General features: G+C 37.8%; 2 protein-coding genes across 3 annotated transcripts in view; one reads left to right on the top strand and one right to left on the bottom strand.

The window, feature by feature from the left end:
• The window catches only part of LOC134535523 (uncharacterized), a 486,190-nt gene extending 476,000 nt beyond the window's left edge, over positions 1-10,190 (bottom strand). Inside the window, exon 1 of one of the 2 annotated variants that reach the window (XM_063374670.1) lies at positions 9,950-10,190. In XM_063374670.1, coding sequence (XP_063230740.1) covers positions 9,950-10,049 — 100 coding nt within the window. In that variant the 5' untranslated portion in view covers positions 10,050-10,190. The remainder of the gene's footprint in view (positions 1-9,949) is intronic. The other variant, XM_063374676.1, reaches the window with a different exon arrangement.
• Positions 1-27,965, top strand: part of LOC134535537 (uncharacterized) — a 112,144-nt gene that overhangs the window by 55,083 nt on the left and 29,096 nt on the right. The window lies entirely within an intron of this gene.

The raw sequence follows: 27,965 nt of genomic DNA on the forward strand, positions 1-27,965 counted from the left end.
ACATCGCTGTGCGTCTCTGTGTAGACGTTGTGTTGTTCAGACTACCTGTTTGAGTTCGTCTCTTTGTCGCTGTGTAGCCCAAGGGTTGTTTTGTCTTTACGTACTGTTCTTGCATCTGTCACGTCAGTGTCAGCCCTCTGTGTTCGTCTATACTGTAATATAATTTTTTTTCTACTAATTCCTTCCACGGAATTGTCTGTGCTGTATATCCATTTAACTTTTTGACATCGGCTTGTTTCCTGGGCGTTTGCGCATTCGTCTTTTTTGTCCGTATTGAGGTTTCTCAATTACATACAGTGTAACCAGCAATAGCGTATGGCAAACTAAACATTTACGATCAATCTTCCCCATCGCAAACATCGTTCAAAAAACGGGTAAAGAGTGATATTTTTGTTGTTGTTATAGTGTGATTCGTCACGTCGTTATGCACAGAGACTTTAGGCGAATGTTCCTCCAGAATTGTAGTGGACTCCGAACAGCACCGAAATTGGTGCTCGTAAATGTTGAGTCACGCTGCGGTTTTAAGATAGGATCTGAGAACATCGTGCTGGCGATCACTGTCACAGGAGGAGCTCATGTGTGAGCTGATTCACTTCTTTAAGCCTATCAGCGCCGAATAGACTTACGTTGTCATGTGCACGTTATACTGGTGAGTTCAGCACATCTTCAACCAACATTTCAAGATTTAATTTTTGAAAATGTGATTGAGTCTTTCAGTACCCGTCAGTGCCGCAAAATACACCTACAATACGAAACTAGGACAAGACCTTTATTTCATAATTCTTTAACATAATGCCAATCGGGATAAATGTACGCAAGTTGTGTTTTCAACTAAATTTCTGAACGCGAATAATCATACGTAGTTTCTGCCCCGCCACTAGAATTCGCTGCTGGAGCAGCTACGTCAATTATCTAAAAATTCCACATTGCAGACCGAAATTTTAAAATATATAATGAAATGGTTCGATAAAAGTGGAAAAGACTTGAAAAAATACCAAACCTCGGCTCTGTGCCTGGTTTTCAACAAGGAATATTATGAAAAATACTACTCATGTTGTTTGAATTCCTTAAACGGTTCATACTATAAAGTTTCCCTTTGGCTTTGTGAACTTTGGTTCACGCCATCCGCCACAGATGGCAGCACCCGTGGTTACATATTTCCATCCCGTGCTTTTTCCGTTCCATTCACGAAATTACTCTCACCAAATGCCGTAGGTACACCGAGAGCTAGGATTTTACACGTGAATAGTTAGATTTGAAAATTCTGGTGAAGATTCTTGAAGGCAATCGAGGGACTTGCAGTGCACGCTTATCTTCATTTCTACGCCAAACGATGTTACGGTAACCGTTCAGATCTCGCAGTTGCTATACGTGCACGCAAGCCCCGCCTCGCTGACACTAGCGTACGGACAGTCCCAACTGGGCGAACTACCGTCGCACAAGTTATTTCAGTTGCGTAGTGGAGGGGGGGGGGGGAGGAGGAATTATAATTAGCGGATGTTACTAATAAAGATGAACTTTCTCACGATTGTAGCCTTCCGCACGATTCATAATCCCGCTAATGCGCCGTAACGAACTCCGTCCCATCCGTTACGGTCGGCGAGCTTCTTTCTTCGTCGCGGGTCTCCGTTGCTTTGTGAGCGCCAGCGACGGCGACGGTACTTCACACGTGAACATTCGCAAGGTTAGACTTACGATTTAAAAAAAAAAATCAAAAGCGAGTACACAGCAGGCCCAAGGCCGTGGCCTTTATGGAACACCGGTATAACGTTATATAACATTATTTTTACAAGTATTCTTTGTGGTGGAAATTTTTGTTTTTTTTAAATTAAAATTGTTCGTCACACTAAAAACTCAGGTAATAGGAGAATTTTAGTACTCCAACGTTAACATATAGTAGCTTTAAGTAATGAATTTGCTTGAGATAAGAAAACTGGATATTTTATATTTTGTTTATTTTTTATTTAATTGTTTTAATACCTTGTTCTTAAATCAATTGTTCGAATTCATTAAGACAATTCATAAATACATGAGACACACATGTAAAGTTTGTAATGAAAGACATACTTACGCATGTGCAAACTGGCATGAGATATATAGTGTACTTGGAAACACTTCACTGCCGTTTCTGTGTATGAGGGCTGTAATATGGAGGAGATACACTAAAGCTGCCCACTGAGGATTACAATAATATTTCCGAAATAATGTCTATGTAACATTGCGTAGCTAAATTGCTGTTATTTTCTTATTCTCTTTTAAATTTCGGAAGGGACGAGTCTCCGGACCCCCGAGATCTCGTCACTGGCTCCGTCCCTGGCAGGCTATGCACATGACTGTACACACCACCTGTGCGCGATTGGTTCGCACTTGATTCCCTTGCGTTAGTTCAAGCCAGTGTTATTTCGCGAGGAATCTAACGTATTTTTGGTAGTTTTTTGCTTTTTAAAGTAATTATTCTTCCGCGACAGCTGTCCAGCAACCTGCAAACACTTTTTTTTTAATTCATAAATTACATTGGTTTTGGAAGTTTATGCAAAACGGCATTCTTTGAGTAGATTAAAAACATTTTAAAAATACTTATGTGCATTTACAGCGAATCACTTGTCTATATAATTACGATGATTTATTTTTTAAAGCAGAAATATACCTTAGCAATGCAATATCTCAACGATTTCATGCCACTATATGATAGATAAGTATTAATAGTTCCCAATTCCCGCCTAAATGGCCAACCTAATCGCTCTCGTTGGCTGTTGCGCCATATGTCCTTAACAGAAATAAAATATTTTCATTTCATATGCGCACGAATGTGCTATGCATGGTTGTGAATCAGTAGTTCGATATCATTGCGTTGAAGTATTGTGCAAACGATCCATGCTATGTTACTATATCTTTTTTTCCAAAATTAACGCCGTGCGCCGGCTTTACGGTGGCCGAGCTGTTAGAGCACTCCCCACCAGGGTGGTTCGGTTTCGGTTCCCGCGAGTGGGAAAACGAGGCGAACGTTTCCGTGACACCGGTGAAATCTCACGTGAAATCTCATTGACCCATTGTCAACTCACCACACCTGAACATCTTTAGTGGTCCCATTGTCGATCAAACATTTAACATACACAACACATTCATTCCGCTTGCAAGCATTCAAGACATCCGTTTATAGATTTTCTTCTTCTTATAGGGCTAGGCACTCAAGCTAAAGGAGCTGGGACCTCCAATATTTTAGCAGACTTGTCACCAGGGGCGCATATCTGTAGGATTCGCAAGGGAGGCCCGATGATAAAAGGGGGGGTGGAGAAGTTTCGCGCGTGGATTTTAACAGACACATTTCATCTCTGGATAGGGAGCTTGTATGTTGTAAACGGCCCATATTATAGTCTATATGCATGCAATAAGCAGAATACTTTATAATATACAGAAGTTTTCCATGAAACATAGTTTTGAGGTTTACTTTTATCAACCCCGTTTCACGGTCCCGATATTGCAAGAGCAAGCGGGCTCCCTCAGTGAGGGGCTTTTTAATTCCAGGGGGTCCGCCCCCCCCCCCATTTACCCCCTCCCTGGTATCCACTCCCACTCTGGTACGAACTCAGGGATCATAAATTTGAGTTGAGATCGAACCCACGACCCACGCCACTTGGGCGTAATTTTCTGGTGTTCGCAGAGTTGCACGTGTGTCAGCGAGGCGGGATGATAAGTGCCACGCTCGCTGGTGCTTCTAGCACGGTGTCGCCTCTAAGCGCAACGCTCTGAACTGGCGCGTAGTCTTCTCGTCGTGCGCAGGGCATCTGTGAGATCTGAGCGGTAACCACAACATTAAATGGCGGAGAAATGAAGACAAAAGGTGTAGGGCAAGTCCTTTTAGTGCTCTCAAGAATCTTTATAGGGTGTTTATGCATAAAGATTATTCTTAAAACAAGCGTTCGAGACATTTTCGCTCTCCTAAATGTACACTTTAAAAATGAAATCCAGGAACATACTACTAATCCGCCCTCAGCGCATCCTTAAATGCTTTTCGGTAAACAGACACCACACGTATATCTTGAGCAGTTTTTAGATCTGTATCATTGAATATATATTCAATGTCTGTATCCAGTTAGTCCAAAAGTTGGCTTTCACATTGATATGGCCTTAGCAATCAGGGCCTTAGAGAACCCTACCGGGAATCTTGGGGGAGGTGTTAGCAACTAATCTGCTAAATTATTATCTGAAATTAATCTCTGAGTTTAAAAAAGCATATATTAGTTTTGTTGTCAAGTATGGTTTCATTAATAATGTTTCTTTCATGCATGTGAACGTTTGCTAACTTAGTCGCTGATTCAAAATAAATCATTACAAAAAAATAACAAAGTCCCGACACAACTAAAAATAAAGAACCTCATATGTACAAAATATTTAGGCTGCAATTACTATTAGATAATTATATACTTTATATACTATTAAAATCAGTGCGATATTTAATTACATCAATGAGCGAGTTGGATTCTAACAGAAGAACCAGTTAAATTACCTGCAATCACAGTCAGATGGTGGTAAATTCTTGATAAGTTTTCGTTATTCATTTTCTGGAATTGGCAGAAGTGTCTGTCTTTATCTTTTAAGGTCAAAAGTTTGAGGTCACCTTGTGTGACTTCAGCAGAAGCAGAGTTCACGCACGCAACAAGACGGCATTCAGGCAAGTGTCCGCTTGTACTGTGAATTCTAAAATTGAATTTTTTACCCTCATGAGGACACGATGAATGAGTGGTCAAATTACTCCCACAAAGGGTATTACGGGTTCGATTCTCGGTGGGGAAAACTACCCGAATGTTTTACTCATGTGTAAATGTGGCGGACGTTGCCATGAGCTGATAAGGTTTTTTTTAGTTCTCCCGTTTAACTTTTTTATTCCTTTCGTCATTATTCCATTATCATCTTATCGCCTATTATCGTCTCTAGTTACCATAACGACTTCAAGATGTAAAGAATGCGAGATCTACTAATGTGGCGTCATTTAAATTTACCAAGTAAGTACTTCTAAGTAACATATGTTTATGGTGTAAATATCAATTTTAATCTATACATTTTTCAATGCATAAAAATACCTTACATATTAATTTTATTTATTCCAAATAGTTAGGACATGTTTATTACAAATCATTACATTGTTAAATTGCATCATGTACCAAAATGAACCCTTTTTGGAGAAATTAGTATCATGGGACATTTAGGTGCCATATTCTTTTCAGTAACATGCTATCTTTTTCAACAAACAGATTCACATAAAAAATAAAACCAATAAAAGCATAAAATCTTGTCTCTAGTCTATATGTTATTAACTAATATAAAAATTACCTACATATATTAATTATGCTCCCTAAATAACACCTCGACTCGCTAACAGCTGACTTGTCATTGAAACAGGTAGTAGTAGTAGCGAGAGTCGAGGAAACCTGTTGAGTCTGAGGCATCAGGCTGCGTGCGCCCATCTGCCGAGGCTGCGAATCAGGTTGAGTAGCTCGTGACATCCTCAACCCTCCCGACTTACGTCACACAACGTGACGCGCAAAGCCCATTTGTCTTGTATTGTACACTGTTCATTTTTTTTTAATGGAACAAAAATGTTTATGTATAATTACAGATAATTGTAAGTTTGTACATTAACATGAAAGCAACTGTATCACTACAAAATAGTGTTCGCAGTAATAAGGTGTTCAAATTCTTACCCTTCTAAACCGTTTCCTGAATAGCCTTCGAGTACGAACTGCGCACATAATAAGCATGATACAACAAAATAAAGTTCAATTGTTGAATATTTGATTATTTTTTCAATGGTTTGAAATACTCAGTATTATCTCGAAAAAAGTATTTCACATATGTAAAAATAAACAAGCTATGTGTTAACCTTTCATGCAGTATTACAGACTATTTCTTGGCAACTGGTTTTCCAAAGGAATCTTTTTTAAAAGAAAAGGAAATATTTTTCTGTGTTAAACAATTCGTTACTAGAAGTTATTCTTTTAAGTCCGGCTTCGAGTAACATTTAAAAAAAAAAAAAAAACTTTTCAATTTCATCACCGCTCGCGTAAGAGAGTAGTTGCCCTAAATTGTTTCTTTCTTTTGTAATTTTGTGTTTGTGTCAATGGGTTGAGTTTAATGGTGTAATATTTAAGTGGTATGATCAATTAAATATTTTTTCCAGTAGTTTATTTATTTTATATTCCAATTCTAGCTTTAACTGAGACCCTAAAATCATGTTGTGTTCATTTATGAATATTTTTTTGTATATATCCTTTCTCGTATTACTTTTTTAATTTAATATCATCATGCATATCTCTAATATATATATATATATATCCCTAAATGGAGATATTATTTTTTCAGAATTTTGAGGAAAAAATTTTGTTGGATATTTATGAATGATGTCCTAAAGCTAAAGAGTTTTACGACAAAGGCTGTATACAAATGGTTTATTAAAAACATATTATTACAAGATTCCACACTATCCATTCATGCTAGAACTTAAATATTAACTATTAAAGTTATTTAAATCAATTTAGTACAAATTATAAGCAATAAATCTAAAATTATTGCCACATAATATTTAAGGAAACCTCCCCGCTTACATTAACTTAAAGCTTGCGTTTACTTACTTTAAGTGTTCCTTGGAAGCAGTGTTCTTTTTTTTTTTTTTTCGTTTATAAAACACAGGTTCATAGATAAACGGAAGAAAGGAGATGTATTTTGAAATTATTGTGGACCGTTTATTTTTTTTTTTTTCATATTTTTAAAATAAATGAGTGATTTGTGTAAGTGTTCTTGAACTCAAACAGGGTTTTAAAACAAAACGAATTAACTTAATAAGAATCATATTGCTATTGTTGAAGATACAACAGATGCCAGCAGGATTATTCAAGAACCGTTACCAAAGGAAGTGGATTTTCCGTGAACATCTGGAAACCAAAGAGTCCAATGATATTCAGTCCATAATAAAACGTTGATTTCAATAGATTTTCCCCCCTCCCCCAACCTCTTAGAATATTTCAGTTCTACCTCTCTGTTGTAGACCTGTTCAAACTTCTTCAGTTTAAATTAGCACAGATTGCAGAGTTTTTTTTTTTTCAAGGGAAACGCCTCCTCCCTCCCCCCCCCCCTCTTAATTGCGTTCTTAAAAATATTGACGTTATTGGTAAAAGGAACATGTATTTTGTTCTATCATGCAATTTAAAATGCTGGTCAATAATTTTTTTTTCAAATTCATAATTTCGTAAATAAAATCTTTCTTAGACTTTAGCCTCACGCAACAACGCGGTTTTACCGGAATTTGATCGAACGAATTTCCAAAAACCGACCCGATAATAATTAATTTTGAAAGAATACAAAACCTTCATGAGATAAATGAGCAAAACTATTGTTGAAAATTAAATTCCAGAGTGACTTTAAAAAAAAAACTTTGTTTTGAAGAGCTTATTCTTCATATTTTCCGGGGGAGTGCATGGGGGCATTACATACACCCCTATGGCCCCCCAGGTAAGGCCTCTCTTCAAAATATATTTACCCTCGTGACACCGGTTTCTGGCAACGCTGAATCAAAACCACTTAAAGACTCCATCGCACACGTCAATTTGGTGGTTCCATTTTCTTGTCATTGCTGTTATTTGAGGACTTCGCCCTATGAATCCATCACGATAACTCTTTTGCATTTTGTGTTTCGTTTAAATTTTTCTCAAAACAGACATTTACTCAATATTACCTAACAGGGGTAAAAATTCACGCTAGTGTGATCTTTTACCGTTTAAAAAAATTTTTTTTAGATAATGACTGATGATGTGAAAATTTGTGGTCCATAACAACACATAAAAGAGAGCTATCGGAATAAAGTTTCAGAGAAAATCTCCCACTTATTAGTACGGCCATGCATATTTCGCGAGAAGATTGCCAGATTAGCTGAAAGTTGAAACTGTAGCATTGTCTGTGTTTCGTGACTGGATGAGTTTCTTTCAGGTAGCCTACATGTCGACTGTGACAACACCAATCACAGTAATTCAGTGCGCAAGCAAACGCGTCTTGAGTGGCTCTCTCGCGAACGGCCGCCAATCACAAGGAAGAAACCGCTGGCACGGGTATATCTTGTTGCAGTCTAATATGCGTTCGGATTTTTTTTCGCGAAAAAGGCCTGCCCCTATTTATACCATAATTCCTATATATGTGTGTATGTGTGGTTAGGTGTGTGTGTGTGGTGTGTTTAAGGAGTGTTGGTACGTTTTGGGGTGTGCGTGTGTTGGTGTGTTTAGGTGTGTGTATGTGTGTGTGTAATACATGTAGACTTTTAAAACTACTCGTGCAGTTCGATGGTTCTACATCTACCGTATGTCCACTATCAAAATAACCTGTCGAATAAAGCGCATTGACAAAATTGAAAACATTATTGTTTGAAACTGTATTTCCCATTCATTATTTTAGGTTCTCTGTGTATATTCTCTCTATGTGCCATTTTATCACAGAATTTAATCTTATCAAACCTAAGCGAATTAAATTCACGGATAGGTATTATCGATCATTGCAGTAAAATTTGTTTATCAGTGTTCATTAAAAATGTGGGAATGTGAGATTAATATTGTTTGCATATGCATAAATTATCGGTAATTCTTAACTGTCTGTTACTAACAACTACAATAAATATACATAATTAATTTGCTTAAAATTTCAAATTTGATTTGCAGACATTTTAAAGACTAGTGTCATACTTATGTTTATAATGAAATGTATGTACTAACTATATTCACTTTATGTATTCTTTCCTACCTATTTGACAGTATAAAGTTAAGGCATTAAGGCAGCTGATAAATATATTTTATTCCCTTGTCGCAGCGTATTGCATTTTCAAACAGGTTAACTTCCGTAAACAACAAAGACATTTATTTGATCGTAAAATTAATAGCAATAGCTATAACCACTTTAAATATTGATCTTTTCTCTGGTTCACCAAAAATGTCTTTGCATTATTTTGAAATATATTATTAACAAATGTTTAATTTTTTTAAGGTCTATAGCTACTTTACTAATTAATCAAATACACATTTAAACTCATGCTAACACATTATAAAATATTATTTGTAATTTGTATAGTCTGAGTTTTTTTGTATATAATTCCTAAGATTCAAAACAATGTCAGGCTGGCACTGCTACGACATAACCTCCAAAATAAATCATAATTAATGTTTGTGTAGCAAGTATTGGTTAGGTTTGTATCAATACCCTGTTCATTTTAACCTATTTTAGAATAAACCAATAATCTATTCGGTTTCGGTATTTCGGTAATGCCCAATTGCACTGACTTACGTAATGGCGAATTCTTGGCTTAATACGCAGCCTGCGTGAACAACAGGCAAAAGAGACCGACATCAGCCGTCATACACACGTTACCACGTTCGGAACCACAGAAATCGCAGGAAAAAAACCTTCCCGCGCGAAAGAGGAAGAAAAAGAAGATTAAGGTTAAACGAACCCACACAGCGTCGGGGAATGTACCCAACAGACGTTGGTTTAGTTCGTGTAGCTCGATGTGAATCCGGACAGCTGCAACGATGTGTTCACTCCCATTCGAAAAACAACAAACATGCGCTGCACACACATATATATATATATCACGTGACATTTTTTCCATCGTTTTTTTAGCTCTTACGGTAGGAGAAGGTGCTCTGGTATTGACAAAAACAAATCGCGAACCAGCAGTGTGTTCGTCTTTCACGCATGGATTGGTTGAGAGAGGACATAAATCGAAACAACAGCGGAGTATTTTTTTTTCTAGTATCTAGTATTACCCACCAAAAAAAAAACTATCTTCCTCCCCTCCTCCCTTCTCCAGGGAATGATACTACGAGTATAGTACGCTTGTGGTCCTCGTGGGCGCCGAGTGGCCGAGTGGTGGGCAAGGGGACGGAGTAAGCGGGACGGAGCGCAGGGTACTCACAGTACTTGCTCTTCTCGGGCGCGACCCGTCCCGCGGCGAGCAGCAGCAGCAGCAGCAGCAGCGGCAGCAGCAGCGGGGGCCCGGGGCCCCTCGACGCCATGGCCGGCCTGGTGGGGTCCCTAGCGCCTCGCGCGAGGCATGCCGGGCGACGCCGACGTGTCTGGAGCTACATGCGTGCGTGCGTGTGCGCCCGAGCTACTGCCGCCTCGGGCCATCCGACCGCCATGGCCGCCTCGACCCACAAGCCCTCGCGGCCGGGGGAAGCGTATCGATCGCGTGCGTTGCGCGGCGCCGGCTGCGCGGCGGGGTGCCCTCACCCCCCACCCCTTTACACCCCCCCCCCCCCTCTCCCGCGCGTCGCCTGGCGACCGGGGACAAGCGTGCCGCCCGTGCGACGTGTCGCGGACATCGACTTCTCGCGCCGGAGCCCACATCGTGCTGGAGTGCCTTCACGAATCTGTCTGTGCCGGGCGATTCACGTCCGAACATCAACCCCGGGGGAAGGAAAAAAAAACGCGTTTTAGCCAATTTTTTTTTCCCCACTCTCCCTAAAAAAAAACCGAAACACTGAAACAGGAACTACTTCGCTCGCCCTCAGCGTGTTCTCGGATGCTTTTTTTTTTTTTTTTTTTTTCGTTAACGCACACCACTCGGGACATCTTGGTTAATTTTTTCAAATCGCGTGGTTTCTTCTGAAGCTCTTTGCAGCCGGGGTAGGGCGGGGCCCACTGCGCGGTCATTTAATCGCGAGGAGACGCCGTATATTTGAAGAAGGTACCGGTCGTGGCATACCGTGAGGAATCATACCTGGAATTGATCTAGGGAAACGACGGAAAACCCGCAGACATGATGCCGGGGAAGAGATTTGAACCCGGTTCCTCTGGAACGCAGCTCCAGTGTCTTTATCACTGCGCCACCTGAAAAAAAAAAAAATGCTAATACCAAACAGGACAAAAAGGTTAAAGCGTTAAAAAAAAAAAAAAAAGGTTGGTGTTGCTGTGTCATGGACACGGCCGTGTGTTGTACGTGAATACGTGTACGTATCCACTTGCATAAATTCAACCGCCCCAGCTGAAGTTGTACTGGCACCGTCGTTGATCCGCTCGGCCGCATTCATTCTTTTACGTTCTCGGCACTGATTCACTCGGTCATATGGTGTTTTATTGATATTGTTCGATCGGTCTTGGGAAGCCCTTTCCAACCGTATACGATCTCTGTATTTGGATTTGACTTTTTGACGCGTATAGGCCGGCATTATATATATATATTTTTATTTTAACACCATGTATATTGGCTGGTATTTATTTTACACTAATATTTTATATATGCAATCGATATTTTTTGACGAGATATGACGATTGAAACTCAAACGAACGTCGTAACTTCTCCGAGTCAAAAGTTATACATACTAAATGGAAATCTCGAAACGCAGAAAAATGACCTCAAAATGGCGGCGCTTTCCCCTCCACCGCGCGCGATGCGTCACAGTCCTCACTTAGCTCAACGAATTATTTTATCCTTTAGCTATCCAGTGGTGTAATCAAATTTTGGATGGAGATGATAGATATGTAGCTGCAACACCAAACTGTATCCCCCATTTTGTTATAATTAGTTGTTGTTTTTTTAAATTGCTATGAAAGCAATTTTAAAGACGTATTTACCTCAAAAAGCTATTTACGTATTCGAATGGCAATGTCATAGTACCCATTTAAAAAACGGTTGCTAAGACCGGGATGTCACTACACGTGACGAATGTTTACCCTCGGTTTCACGTCCCGCACGGGGTAGATGCTGCCCGTGCTAGCCAGAGAGAGCCAGTTGTGCTTCGAGCGAGTGACTAGTGTGAGTCACTCGGCACCTTTCACCTCATCGCGGAATAGGTACATGAAACATGCTTGAACGAGTCAATGTTATTTGTGTTCTTATTTTCTAAGGAAGACTACCTATTAATTTCGTTACCATAGTGTGTGACTTCCGGGAATTTTCTATATATATTATTATTTTTTCTTTTCATGTTCCCTAGTCCCTAAACCCATCGTCGACTCTAATGTTTATATATAAATTTGTGTATAAATTTATATATATATATTTTTTCATATAATGTGTGTGTATCACTTCTTATTAACGAGGAAATTTTGCACTATTTACTTCCAAACTGATATTATATATATATAATTATATATATATATATGGAAATTCTCGGTCGAGTTTGTTAATGGGCAAAATCATTCCACGGGAGTAGAGATGGTAATATTTTTTAATTGAAAAATCGCTGTAAATCTCATAGGTAATACGAAAAATATTCCATCCGTTTGTATTTATTTCGTATTAATACAGTTTATTGCATATATTTTTTTGTTAAGTTTATATTTTTTTATGATTTCAGGTCTTACTCACTTAGTCAAAATGTCTTAAGCATTCAATATCTTGACTTTCTTTAATCCAGAATATGTACTCCCAAAATAGTAAAATAATTAAAATTTGACATAATTATGCGAAAACAATTAATGAAATATATATAGTTCAGTTTCATAGTAATTTCGAAAACTGGAACGCCTCCAAATTAAAGGGTGTTTCACTTACACATTTTGTAGTGAGTTGAATTGTTCACTTGACGATATTCCTAAGCTATTGACTTATATATTCACTTGCTGCTATGAAGTTCACTCATTGTAGTTACTAGTTATTAGGGAACTCGCCGCTCACATAATTTTCTCTGGGTGTCTTTCTTTCTTTCTCTCTCCATTTGTTCTGGATCATCATCTCTCTCTCTCTCTCTCTCTCTCTCTTCCTCTCTCCATCTGTTCTGGGTCCGCGTTACGCTCATGTGGCGAGAGTCGTTCGATCCCAACAACCCGACATGACTCTAATGTACGAGAACCAAGTGGTTAGGAGCCCAGTATAGTCTTGGAGGTCCCGCCGAGTTAAGCCTCTGAGTATGAACTGTGCGACGTAAACTCCCTATACAATTATATATATACACACACACACATACACACAAAAGATTCATTTGGAAACCAGTTGCTAATAAATAGTTCGTAATACTGTAAGAAGTATATTGTAACGTTGTACAAAATATGGCTAATATTTTTTTTTCACATCTGAAATACATTTTTCGAGATAATACTGAGTATTACTTACGAAAATACGCTCATAATTCTATTTTTAAATTGATTTTTCATAATTTAAAAAAGTTAATTTTTCAATTATTTTATTTTATTTCATTTTATGTTTAATAATGCTCACAGTTAATACTGGAAAGATATTTAAGGAACGGTTTACAAATAACTTTAACTATTTCAGGTACTAGGACAACACAAAGAATAGATGACTGGATAAGAATCCGAACCCAGTATTACTGCGAATGCTATTTTGTAGTGATACAGTTGTTTTCATGAAAATGTACAAATTTAAATATATGTGATTTTTTACATGAATATTACAGTTCCATTTACAAAAGTGTTGCAGTGTATCAAACAATATATTTTTAATTGGCCTGGTCCTAGCTTAATGACCCCAAAAAATCATACTTTGAGATGAGATTACAGATTAGAGCTACCTCATGTCTCCAGCTTTTTATTTCTTCTGACTTCCTTCTGGTGTTTACAACCGGCAATTCTTTATATATTTAATCTAGTTAATCCATCTTCTAATATTTAATATTGATCTCTAGTTGTTACCTCCTAAAACCATATGTATTCTTTAACAATAAAGAATTGGTTTCTTTAACTACTATTCGAGCAATGGAGGGAATTACTTTAACATTACATCTTGGACAGCAATGGGGTATATCCGTGACTGGTAGTTAAAAAAAAATGAACCATCTCTTTTCAGTCTTCTTACCTGTTTTAACTGAGATGAATCATATGCCTCTAAAATGATGTTTCGAGGGCACCAATCCATGAGTCGCATTTTTTATGGAAATCAAGGTACAACCACGTACTACTAATGTGAGGACTAAGTTTTATTTAGTGTCGTGCATTCTCGCTATTGACACCAAACATCATGCAGTGTGTAACTACGGCTTATGTGCAATAAGTCGAATCGTTGTTTGCCTTAGCGTATCTCCAGTTATCTCGGGTGCTTTAAGACTTAAGCGTATCTCACCATCGGCACTGATGCGAGCGCCAAAACCACAGCAAGCGGCAGTAATAAGAACTATGTGAGAATGGTCACCGTTAGTTCCATGTTCATCTGACAGATAGCACCTTTTTTACTTGGCGGTAAACATGGTGCAAAAAAAAGAAGATTTTGTTCGTGCCTTAAAAATAACTTACATCTTTGCACATTAAGGACTATCTTGGTGGTAACACGATTGGAAGGTGCCCATTTACTTCCCACATAAAATCGAATTTCTTTTTAATTTCACTTGGAATCGATACAAGCAAAAACTTTATTATAATAATTTATCTTCTAGAAGGTTTAGAGTTTCAGTTAGCAACAAAATAGGCAAACATGCAGCTATATAAAGTTTGAAGCAAATAAAAAAAATTGTTATTTATTTCAAGTGGTTGGAATATTTTATTAATAATAACAACTTTTAATTCCTCAGTAAATTTTTTGAATGGAAAAGCTACAACTACGTTTATTCTGTACCCCTATCTTAAGTGAGTCCTGATTACGCTACTGTTGCAAATGTATAAGACGAATAAATTAAGTTATTTGCAAGGTTTTCGAGCCAGAGCAAATACGTAAACTTTGTGACCGTCATGTTTAAATACAACTGAATGTGTATGTAGCATTTCGACGAAGCCCGGTGTAACTTCGTCTCTGATGCTAAACACAGCTGTGTTTCAGAGTGCAGTTGTAAAGTGTGACGTGTTTATTTGCCACAGTGATGGAACGCTAGAAATGTTGGGAAAATGTTACAGGCGCGTGCAAAGTACATAGACTGTAGTTGCGCTCTGACAATGGTGAAATTACGGTGTTAGGAGCGGAACGGGGAGGGTTTGCGCTTTTATTCTGATCAGTAACTGTCCGAATCCAATCCCTGCAAAGCCCATGAATAAAGTATACCCGTGTCCCAGTTAATTAGGAGTACTTTCCGTCAAATTCGCTACAGGTTGTCCGGTGTTAGGGGAGACCATTCCAAGGGCTGATCGGGTGGGAAGGGTCAAGGGCGGAGAAGGGGCGGAGGAACAGCGACATCGAATGTAGCCATCCGTGGCGCACTCGACAGCAGCGCGCGTGGTGGCCGGCGGAGGAAGCAAATCAAGGGATTTGTAGCGTGCGCTGTCGACGGGAGGGGCGAAAACTGTTAATGCAGAGTTCTCGACACGAGGCGCGCGTCGTGATTGCAGGTCCACACGGTCTCCGCCGAGGTCCACTCGCGCGCCGGCGCTGCAAGGCCCGTCAAAACATCCTGATTTCCCCAGCACGGTGAAGACTCAGCCAATCATGAAGATTAACATCCTGCTATTTTTCAACAGAAAATCTGTATTATTTGCGTATAAACGCGCACAATATTTAAAAAAAATAATGCCTAGAGTGCGCCAAATCTGCACAGAAATATAAACCTTGTTCTAATATTTCCAAAATGACATTTTCTAGAGTGCTATGATAGATTAAAAAAAAAAATGCAAAGGTATTTAAATGTTGGGCTCTTTTTTTTTCACAGTTTCATTTCATAAAGTTACTATCGCAAGAGACGATTAACTCGGACGAGTTTACTGGCTACTCGTCATAAAATAACACTTGAACGACAGTGAGTGTGTCAACGAGTTTCGAGCCAGCAGAGCTTACCTACTTACTCGCTCACTATGTGAGGTTATTTTTGTATCATATAATCGAAATGTTTATAGAAATTAAATAAAACTGTAATTATCTACATTATCAGTTAACATTTTATCAACTTCTGTGACTAATGCAAACTCAGTGATGGCTAGCGAAAAGCACAAATAAGGACAGTGCGAGCAACGAATTAACTAACCAATGAAAGAACGCCTAGCGAGTTTAGAATAATTTATTGGTAACTTGTAATCGCCTATAGAGTAATGTTATTTTCCTAAATTTAATACCAAATTTTGAATTATGCATTGATTTAGTACTATATAGGTCTTATTTCTTTTAAAATATACAGTTTCTATGTTATTGCTATTCGTCTAATCATATTTATTTATTTTATGGTCTCCATAATAAAAAAAAATGGGTGCTTGTACTTATGTACGCGCGTGAGAAGTTATACTTCTTTGGCATCATTAAAAATAGTTTTTAAATGCATGCAAATAATTAATTACAATAAAATAATAAAAGGTCTGGAAAAAGATAGTCAACACAGTCAATAAAGTTCAGTTTAAATTTGAAATATTAAATAAATAAATTTATAGAATAATATATAACTTATATGACATAATTTGTACTAAATATTATAAGATTCTTAATTTTAAATATTTATTATTGATTGTTTAATATTTTAAAAGAAAATAAATAAATTTTATAATAAATCCAAAATTTTAATTTAAGCTTATTCATTTTTTAAATATTTATTATTTTCTTAATTTATTACTCACTTTTCATTTTCATCAAAAAGTTTTCATTAAATTTGTTAATTTATTTTTATAAATATGTGTTATTTATTAAATTTAAATAATAAATATTAAAAATTAATATTTTAATTCGATGTTCGATTTTAATTTTTATCACAAATTTTTTATTAAAAGTTTTAATAAATTTATTTCTTTATTTTGTAAATATTAAATAACCAATAATAAATATTTAGCATTAATAATTAATACTATTTAGTATTAATTATATTAAATAATAATATTTTAATTTATATCAATAAATAATACATACAGATAGTTAACCTCAATTATATTGGAGCACTTGAAAAAGTATAAAGGCACAATTTTTTTTACTAATATTTACGAATAGTAAATAATATTAATCAAAATAAAATTTCAGTTCAATTTAAATCACTACTGAATATAATTTATTAGCACATATATAATTCGCACTTGTATGAAACTAAAACACGTGTTGTTAATGTAGAAACTAGAAACATGTGGATAAATATTATAAATATGAAAACAGTGATCAGAGGCGACGAGCGTGCCAACATGCGCGACTTATAGAGGTTCTATTTCTATTTTGTTGGTAGCTTTTTTTCGAGACTTAATGAGCGATTTAGCGGGCAGCTTCAACCTTTTTATTTTTGTGTTACAGTGATGCGCTCGCATCTTAAAATTTCACTCTCATCTTTTTTTCATAACGCGCCGAAATAAGTATAACTTCAAAAGTAGTTTGTATACCAAATAAGAATTATTATGTTAAGTAGAGAAGTTAAATCGTTTTGCTTCGTTGAATATTTACTGTGTTGTGTTCTAGTTTAAAGATATATTATGCAGCCGTATGACAAAACCATGATTTTCGTTTTCATTTGATTAATTGAAAATACACTTTAATCAGGTGCGATGCAAAGCTAATTTCAATTACCCTGCTTTAGGTTGCTGATTCTATGGCTGTCCAGATCGAATATTGTAATTAATTTCTAACCCTCTTTCTTCTAAATCCAATCAAGTGGAAGATTTGCGCATGTATGTAATATCAGTGAAAATAGGGAGTAATAATAATTTCCATTATATGTGTAAAATAATATTTACGGTGATATCCCAACGCTATAATTAATAAAATTTAAAACATCAGTGACTTATTATTATTTATGTTTAAATTTAAGTATGAAGATGATTTTTCGTATACTTCCTTGTGTATTTCCGTGATCAGTTAAATTTAAAAATTACATTTTCCAACCACTAGGTATAAATATATTTTTATTGATTTGAATTATTTTTATTCCCTTATTATTTTATACATTTAGCATACATTTTAATGTTTCAGTTATTATACTTATTACGCACTTTTTATATTTTAATATTTATTATTTATTTGTATTCATGTATCACTTTACATCGTATCCACTCCCTTACTATATATGAAAACTGATGTTAATTTTTCATTTCCTTCTTTCAAAGTTAACAAAAGCTGTTACGTAAACTAATTATTGTTTTAGTGCAAAAATTCCACTTGTCTATGCAGTCTCACTACAGAAGTTTGAAATCATCTGCTTTATTTGAGAAACATACACTCGCTGTTTGGTTACCTTTAAGACCGCTGTTGCTAAGAAACCAACAACGTGTTTACCCGCACTTTTGGCTCTGACGTAACTCAAATTTCCCATTTTTCCAATCAAATGCAAACTCTTGATTAAAATATGTGTGAATCAATTCCTCTCATTATTTCTAATAAAAATAAATACCCATACATTTCAACGCGTATTTATTTGCATCTTGTTGCGAGAGAGCCAAAATAGGTGTAATGTTAATTTTAAAAACAAAGTTAAATAAAGTTACGTCATGAACGATTTGCTATTTATAAACACCTTTACATGTTTAAAACAAGACATTGATGATAGCCAATTTTTTAGTAATAACTGAAGGAAAATCGACAGTTTTCTCAATAACTTAAGCATAAAATAATAGTTAACTATTAAACGTTTTACATACATGTTAACGTAAATAAATACTTGGAACATTTTTGCTGTTAAATTTTATTCGCCCTTTGGCTTTCCAGGTTAAATACTCAAGGAACTGTGGAATCTGTTATTAGTAGGGATAAGATTATATGGCGAATTGCAATAAACCCTAAATAACATCGCAAAGCATGTCAGTACAAATTTAACACCAAAATGCAAGTTAATAAACCATTTATCACTGAAATGTAACTAAAAACATTAAATCAATCTACAATTGGAAAAATTTAACTTAATTTTAAATAAATATTTTTTTTACTAAGGTAAATAAATTGAATGTAACTTATTTCGCATACATATTGTACCGAAATATATGAACTACATGCACATGATGGATAAAAATTAATATTAACGTTGTTTTATCTCGCATCGCTTTTTTAGTAACACGTTTCGACATTAATGACGTCGGCGCTTTTTTCAAACTCTCAAAAATTTGCCGAATTTTTTTTTCTGAGTATTTCTGATTTAGATATGCTTATTAGTTACTAAAAGATCTTTTTATGAGTGCATAACGTGTCAGTCAAACTGTGACTAGCCTATTCAGTTTTAATAAGTATTAAGAAATATTTAAGTTTAATATTTGTTGCATAATACACTGTTTTTTATGAATTAAGGTTATGTATGAAAAAAAATTCAATAACATAAAAATCTCCGGTTTAAAAAAAACGAAATTTATTCAAAAAAATAAAACCATTGAATCTTTTTCCTAGTTATTAAGTGTTCTTAGATATTATAATAAGTATTATACATTTCAAACAATATTTTTTTTTGTCAGAACGTTGCTTCGATTATTATTACCCCTTCCTCCTAGACGAAGCTTCCAGTTTCAAACCCGGAGTAATTTCGCCAATGCCCCGACTCACACGGTCGCGAGCTGAGAAGTGTTGACACGTTGGGACAGGTCGGAGAACCGCTGGCCAGACAGGAAAAAGTAAAAAACCGCCGACCTCGGCGGGCGCCCGCCCGGGGTTCGTTCCCCGACCAAAACCCAGTGTCTGCTATGGTCTCGAATACCAGCCGCGCGTTTATTCGATGAGCCACGCAGACACGCGAGAGATCAACGCCTCGCGGAGCCCAGGTGAGGCGCGGCGGTGTTATCGTGTCCGCCGGCTATCGGGGCCGGCCTCCGCCGCTCCGTCAAGATAAACGACCTGTCAGCGCCTCCGCCGAGGTTCGTCGGGATGCAGTCGGGCGTGCGCCGGGGAAAGAAGCATCGACGATGCTTCCTGAAGTTGCCACTTCTTTGCCGAGGGGGGGCCCGAAAAAAATTCCGATCGTCATGAGGGGAATAGTGATTGGGGAACCGTTAGAGGAGGAGAGTGCGTCAGCGGCGACGCCACTCCAACGCATGCGCTAGCGGTCGAATGCGAATACGGCAATGAGAGTGGGGTGGGGGGTAAGTACTAAGCCTATGCCAAATGCTGGTTGTAACGACCGCTGCTTGTGTTTGTCTAACCTTTAATAATACGCAGAGGGCGGATGAGTATTTCTGTTTGCGTATTACATCCGGTACAGATTCTTTAAATAGTTCAAGTGACTTGCATTACATATTTATAGAGACCTGTAAAATTCGCAGATTCGTTTCGCAATAGGATAGAGTCCAAATACTTTTGACTTTTTTTTTGCTTCAGTGATTGGGCCACAGTTTATCTGAAGGACTCTGGGCCAATGAAAAAGCTTTAACAGAAGAATTAGCGAATCATGATCATTCCAAGTCAACAGGTGTTACGAGTCGGTAACCAATCAGCAGATGTAATTTGCACGAGTGCATAGAGGATCATGGAGTCTATCCTTTAGGGATTTGAAATCCCGAATTTTACAGGTCTCTACGATATTTATCTTTGTTTCTCCACCTTGTAATGTTATGGTTACCACTAAAGTCGCATAGATGCACTATTCACGACGAGAAGACTGCGCGCTAATTCAGAACCAGCATGCGTCGCACCTATCTTCCCGCCTCACTAACGCCAACGCACCCCTGACTAAACTGGCACCTTGAAACACCCAGCACGGAGGCTAAAAACCTAACTTCGATACTTATCGACACTCGGCAAGGGTCGAACCCTCTTGCGAGATGTGAGATGGGCTGGTCGTTGTTGGCCCGATGCCTCGCCCTTGGATGGATGTCAAAGGTCTCCCCCATGTCGCAAGTTCCCGGAGGGACGCCGACCTTTCGCAAAGGTTCACCTCGTCTTGCGCCCTTCATCCGTGCTTTTCTCACTAAGCTCTCTTCTTGCAGCTACACAGCGTCCCACTCTTAGACTTCAGTGTGGAAGTGAATCGGCGCTTTCTCTCGCTTTCCCTTGAACTGTCAGTTTGGACTGTTCGGTCCGAACTGAGCACCTGGACTGATCGTGTATGCAGATGGCCTCAATTCAGTCCAAACTGTCAGTCGGGCTGAGCAGTCCGGACTGGGAGCTGGACTGATCGTGTGTGATGGCCTTTAACACACTCTGTCTGCTGTAAGCGCGGTCTTTGTTTCTGCGCGCCCTGTTGCCAAATATAATAAGTATTTTAATTGAAGGCATGGGGTATTATTTATTTATTTATTTATCGATAAAACATCAAAATCTTTTTAATTAATAACTGTATGTGAATTTTTACTCGTTTTAAGTTTAAAAAAAGATGACTTATTACAGATTTATGAGCGTAATACCAGGTACAGGCCCAAAACATTATAAATTACTAAAATTGATTCTTAATGTCGTGTTATAGATCTGGCAATAGCGCGTGCCATAAACCGTGTACCTCATTCTAATCGTGAGACGGTCTATATAATGGAAGTGGAACACTCGAGGAGGGAAAGCCGCGCATAAAACTACAGTTCAAGTTTTATATTACAGACGTATTTTAAAGGAAAGAAACGCCAGAAAAACGTTCCGTTAAGCTACTTTATAACGTAAAGTTTATTTTCGTGCATCAGCTGTAAAATACCGTTTTATAAATGTAGATCATACATACATACATACATACATACATACATACATACATACATACATACATACATACATATGGCGTGATTTCAGAGCAAACAGTCAAGCAAACAGATAAACCACCTATGTTTCTAAAACTTATTGATTAGAGTTATAAATATTCTAAAAAAACACTCTTTCATGTAAGAGTTTTTTTGCATATTGAGCAATTTTTTCAGTGTATTGTTTTTATTATAACACTTTATGTTAACATAACTTCATAGTGGATATTAAAATATATTTAATAACTTCATTTTTAATTCACTTTTTAAAATTTTTCAATTTATGATAACAAAGCAGTTTATTTTTTATGTAAAAATAATAATGAAGGCGCATTGTATCTAAAACTATAAAACCACTCTGGAATATAAAGGCAAGGCATTGCCTTTTAATTTATCAAATTAATTTTTTTTAAGATAAAACCTACTAGTGAGTTATCTTATATTCAAGGTATATTTTTATTAGTAAAGTAATTTACGTAAAGATTCAAATATATCCCAGCTCGAGAGAAGCGACCCAGGGCATGTTTGTAAAGCAAATACGTAAAGGCAACCTTGGTCTGCAATGTAATGTATACAGAATGTATCTAAGGGCGGTATCCAAGAGGTCCGTGTAAGGTAGCGAGTTATCACTGCCTTGTTGGGATACAACCGTAACCTAACTCGCGGGGCCGTATTCCTGAACGTGTCCAAACTGAATCCCAGTAAGGAAACAAATTAACAACAGTTTTAATAAATGGTGCCTTGCGCGAGGCTATAAACTGGTTTTAACGCATTCTAGCGGTCGTTTCACGGCCATCGATTTAATTGTTACGACAAAAATAATAGAGCTAGTAGCACTATCGCACAAAAATGGAATCGCCTTTCTAATCTACTCAAGTAATTTTTGAGTTTCGATTATTCTTGATGTTATGACCATTAAAGTGTACAAAATGTATTGCAGGATAGGTTCGCTCTCATGAAGTTTTATTTGGCACACCAACACGCTTGATTGGTACGTCTTCCAATAATCACTAAAATGACTATATTCGAGTTAACTGCGCCAGACGCGGGTCCACCATCTGGAAGAAATCAATGGAAAAGTGAGCTCTGTGCAAACACGGAATTTGGACAACAGATCGGCAACGGATAGGCCACCAAAATCCGTCCCTAAAAATAAGGAACTGGCCGTGTCCTAGAGTGAACTAGGAACACGGTTATGGTACAGGTGTACCATATTCAACACTTAAACCCTTATTTTTGTGTCTTGGAATACTGGCCTAATGCAGACATGAAAACTGTGGTTGCGTATTCTGGATATGTAGAAGGGGCAGAAAAATTTAATAAACGTAGGTCAGGAAATACTTCTGTTTATCGCTTTAGCCATCACTGTATACAATGATACACGCTGGAGCCCAGTTATGTGGAATGCCAAATCGGCACGGTGCACGACAAACATGTACCGTAACATGTAACAATACAAACAGTTTACCGTGCGCGCGTTCGCCGACATTCGCCAGAATGCTGGATCGCAACAATGGAATGGGGGCGACGCCAACGACGCGATATCGCGATACTGTGGACATGCGAGTTGTAACCGCGCGAAAAACAAAAATATATTAATATATATAGTTTCTCGCCATTACATACGCACCAAACTTACTACGTGGACCGCTTGCAGCCGTCATTGTTCACTTTATTTAAATTGTCATGTTTGAGCGAAGCATATTTATAGTTACAGTTCAAATTTAACATTCATTTAAAAGAGAAAAATTTATTTGCGTTAGCAATTTTCAGTGATATAGCAGATAAATTAAGTAAAAATAACCTTTAAATATACAAGAATAGTGACATTTATAGTGGTACTAGTACACCAGTCTGTGCGCTATTGTGATTTCAGCATAACAGGCTACAGGCTAGCTGTTCGTCACACCTGTAATCGCAGCGACGAACTCACTAACGTAATACCACGAGTACTTCTCGTATCTTGAGCGTTCTGCACTCGGAGCTGTGCCCAGCCAGGCGGTGGACACAATTCGGTCCCACGCGTTATATCGGTTATTAAGTTTTCTTTTCATCGCTGCTACTGAATAACTTCCGCTAGAAAATGTATCATGATGGTGCTCTTGAGTATCATGTTTTGTCTATTATCTAGTAGCGGTAAAAAGTCAAGCAAGTATCCAGAATCATGATAAATTGCGTGACCTTTTCATAGCTCGGCAATCAATTTTTCGTAAATAACTAGATGGATGAGAAAATTCGAAACACAACACAACAACAAATACAAAGCAGCTATCGTGATGTATTTAAAACAGGTACCATCTATTAAGGGTGTACACTCCGTTACAGGTCATTATTTTATATATTAAAAAATAACGAAAAAATTCATATTCTATACCTTTTGTATAATTTGCTAACAAAATTACATTTTTTTAACGTTTTTGTGCAGTATAAATAAGGAGAATGAAATGAAATATAAAACTGGAACCTTTTAGTTTTAATGTCAATTTTACTGGCTGCTATTCACATGGTTTGATTTCATTACCTTTTTTTAAATCGTCAAAAACAAATATGGTTTTAAAATGCTAAATATAATCAACCACATTTTTTTCTGAAAGAATTTTAAATCCTACCACGCAGTAGCCACCAGCATTGTCTTTAAACCCAAAGATTTCCAGTTGTTTATTCTATTTGGTTTTCCTTGTGTCCCGTTCCAGGTAAATATTTTATATTCTAGGTTTTTTAATAAGGTTAAACTCGCCGACCTTTCGCAGACCGGTTGAATTCAGACTCACTTCGTATATAGTGGCCTGTGCTTTTTTTTTTGTTTTGTTTTTAGTTTATAGTTTTTGCCGCTGTCTGTCTGCACATGCGCCACGGGTCGTTACCACAACGCCGAAATACCACAACGCCGAACGTACAATAATGCCGATAACCATAACGCGGAATGCCAAATTGACCAAAACGCCGACAGCTAGAAAACTGCTGTGTACCACAACGCCGAAATACAGTAACGCCGAAAAATGTTGCTTTTTGGAGGGGGGGGGGGGGCCACAGGAACAAAATGAAAAACAACTGAATGAATTTGTGTGTGTTTCTTAAATGTATCTTAACGCCGAAATACCACAACCTAACCTAACATAGGCTAGCCTAACCTAGCCTAACCTAACCTAACCTTACCTAACCTAACCTTTGTGGCAGTCCTGCAATGACATTTTTCGGCGTTAATGTATTTCGGCGTTGTGGTACACAGCAGTTTTCTAGCTGTCGGCGTTGTAGTCAATTTGGCATTCGGCGTTATGGTTTTCGGCGTTATTGTACGTTCGGCGTTGTGGTGCGTCCTCATGTGCAACGGAGCGACGAGGTCGAACTCCGCCCGAGACACTTCCACCAGCGCCCGGAGCGCGTCTCCGGGGCGTGCCACGTGGCTGCGATTACAGTTCACATTTCGGTCGATGCAGATGCATAATTTAACGTGTCGGAAGGGCGGCGGTAGTTGCAAGGCACCACCACCCCACCCCCTTTCCCCCTCCGCGGCCCGCGATCAAATGTCGGCGCCCTTCTGCCGTGGCTCCTGCGTTGAGAAGTGTCAAATAGGGACTGCGCGGACACAGTGTATTTCCTACGGGTAGGGGCAAGATTTTACGGTGCATTGCGATAAAACCGAAATAAACCGAAATCGTGTCAATGCAATATATAACCCCGAAATGCAAGTGTAACAAAAAAAATTCAATCAATCAGCAATTTGAAAAAAAAAATCATTAACTCAATTATTTTTTTTTATAATTTATCATGGTAAATTTATTTAGTATGAATTTTGTACCTAAATATAGTGTAAAAAAAGTATACTGTTTAATATTGTGTCGCTCTTCCAACACATTTTTTTACATCAATGACGGCAATTGTTTCAAACTTACAAAACCATGCCGATTAATTTTTATTTTCCTGAGTAGTCTGTACTAGATTTGCTTACTCATAATGCTTTTACTGTATTGGGGCATAAAAATGAGAATATTTTGGGGAAATAGGTGTTAATAAATATTTAAGTTTCATGTTTGTTCAATAATGCATTTTTTAACAAAAATATATATATAAACACCAAAATCTCCTGTTATAAAATGAAATTGTCCTAAAATTAAAACCATAAAACCTTGTCCCTACTTAAGGGACTACAATTTGGGGGTTTGTTCGGCGGCGGCTTGTTATTCGTGAGGATTCGGCCATGTTCGGGTGTGTCCGCCAATCGATGGAAATAATCAGGAACTCTTATTCAATATTTATATCCACGATATGCCTAAGCCCGCACACCGATCAGTTCAGTTTGGCTGCTACGCGGACGATACGGTATTGTTTAGCAGATCTAGTATTCTAGAACTCGCAGCAGACAGATTACAAACCGCGTTAAATTCAATAGAACAGTGGTGCACAAAATGGCGAATTAAGGTAAACCCTACTAAATCAGAAGCTATAGTTTTTACGCGTAAACATCTCCCGCCACTTGAAGATAGACCACGACTAACACTTTTCAATGAGCAAATTCCTCACAAAAATGTGGTTAAATATTTAGGCGTACACATGGATAGGAAACTACTATGGCGCGATCACATAGAGGCGAAAAGAAAAACAGCTTTCACTAGGCTCATGACCCTCTACCCCGTCATGAGCAGACGTTTAGGTAGCTCTGTTAAAAACGGAATAATAATTTATAACGCACTAATAAAACCAATAATCACGTACGCAGCGCCGGTGTGGGCAACAGCAGCGGAATCTCACTTAATCAAGCTACAGAGAATTCAGAATAAGAGTATTCGTATTGCGACAGATGCGCCTGTGTATTGCCCCGTAAGGGCTATGCACAGAGAGCTCAAAATCGAACTTTTAAAACATTATTATTTCCGAACTGCGCAAAAATTCTATGATAAATGTGCCATAAGCAGAAACCCATATATTTCATCACTGGGCGAACAAGATCCAGAGTTGCATGGAAAATATAAAATGCCAAATTCAATCTTGGCTCACAGACCTCCGTAGTGTGCTGTGGCTGGCTGAGCGATCGGCCAATCAGTCTCCCGCGAGTTGAAACTTAAATTATAGACATTAACGAATAATTTGCTTATTCAAAATGGTCCGAAGCACGCAGGTGTAGGTTCGGCTCCCGGGAGTTCACTGCCTGTTGTGTTAGGGCTGACTCCCTATGTACGATGGGCATGGCCCGCCTGGCAGGCTTCACCTCCAGTGCCGGTTGTGTTTCTGAAAGACATGGGATTTTGAATTACAAGCTTGCAACAATGCCAGAATGCGAATAGGTCTTGACTTAATTCACCTGTAACTTTATACACCGACAGTTCCTCTATATTTAACTAGTAGTATAGTAGTAGATATTAGAGATTTGTAAATTAGTAATAAGTCCTAGATACTAAGTAATAGTCATCAAAAATATATATTTCTAAAATAATAATAAAAATCTAAAAAAATAAAAAAAATAAAAAAATATATATATTTTTAGTTCTTATTTTAGTTTTATCTTAAGCACTGCACGTCCATCCCTGAGTTGGGTGTTTGCATATTTCGTAACGAAATGCCTAGTTTGTAAGTCATTTATCTTTTTTCTGTTTTAGTTTCTTAGTTTTTTAGGTGCTGACTGGCGGCGGAGTGAGTGGTCAGTGCAACCACTCACCACCAGGGGCGCTTGCGTCCCTGGTCACTAAATCCAGTCCTGGATAAAAAGCAAAGCGGACTACGAGTCCAAGTTCCCAACCCCCGCATGGTAGACTCTTTTCTACTCTGTCCAACACTTCATCCAGACCATCCTCTGTCTCCTGTAAACTCCTACACGTAATGCATGCCAATTTGCATCCCGCATGAATGTGCCCAGGGTTTTCCCTGTGTCTATGCAGGTTTTACCTGGGCCCAACCTATCTCTAGTTATAGTCTAGATTTAAGAGTGAGGGGAGTTAGTCATGGTGCCAATCGCTGCCATGGCTGGCCAATCCCCTCCTAGCACATGATGCATGCGACCCTCTCCTTGCATGGCTAATCCCAGCATGACTAGGCGTATAGGCTTCGGCCTGAGACGCACCTAGGTCCCTCCCTAACCCGGACCCCTCCAAAATACACTTAGTTTTAGTTAGGTTAGGAAAAAAAAAAAAAAAAAAAATCAGGAACTCGTCGACCACCTTCGATGACTCTCGTCTTCTGCATCCACATTCCATAAACTCCTATGTAGTCACTTTCGTAAACAATGTGGTACTTACCGAACGTATCGGTGTGCCAAAAGAAAATTTATAACAGTAAAACTACCCCGGAATATATTTGGTGGACTAAATTAGTCATAGCAAAAAGTAATCTCAAGTTTTAAAGTCATAAGGAAGCTGGCATTACAATCATTACAGTACATATTCTCCTTGCAATATGTAAAGGGCTCGCTAGCACAGCGGTAGTGTACACGATTGTTTACCTCAAAGGACGTGGTTCTAATATCGTAACTAGATTTTTTTTTCATTGTTAATAACATTATATTATATAATAATAATGTTTAA

This window comes from Bacillus rossius, chromosome 1 (genome assembly GCF_032445375.1).
Source record: "Bacillus rossius redtenbacheri isolate Brsri chromosome 1, Brsri_v3, whole genome shotgun sequence".
NCBI lineage: Eukaryota > Metazoa > Arthropoda > Insecta > Phasmatodea > Bacillidae > Bacillus > Bacillus rossius.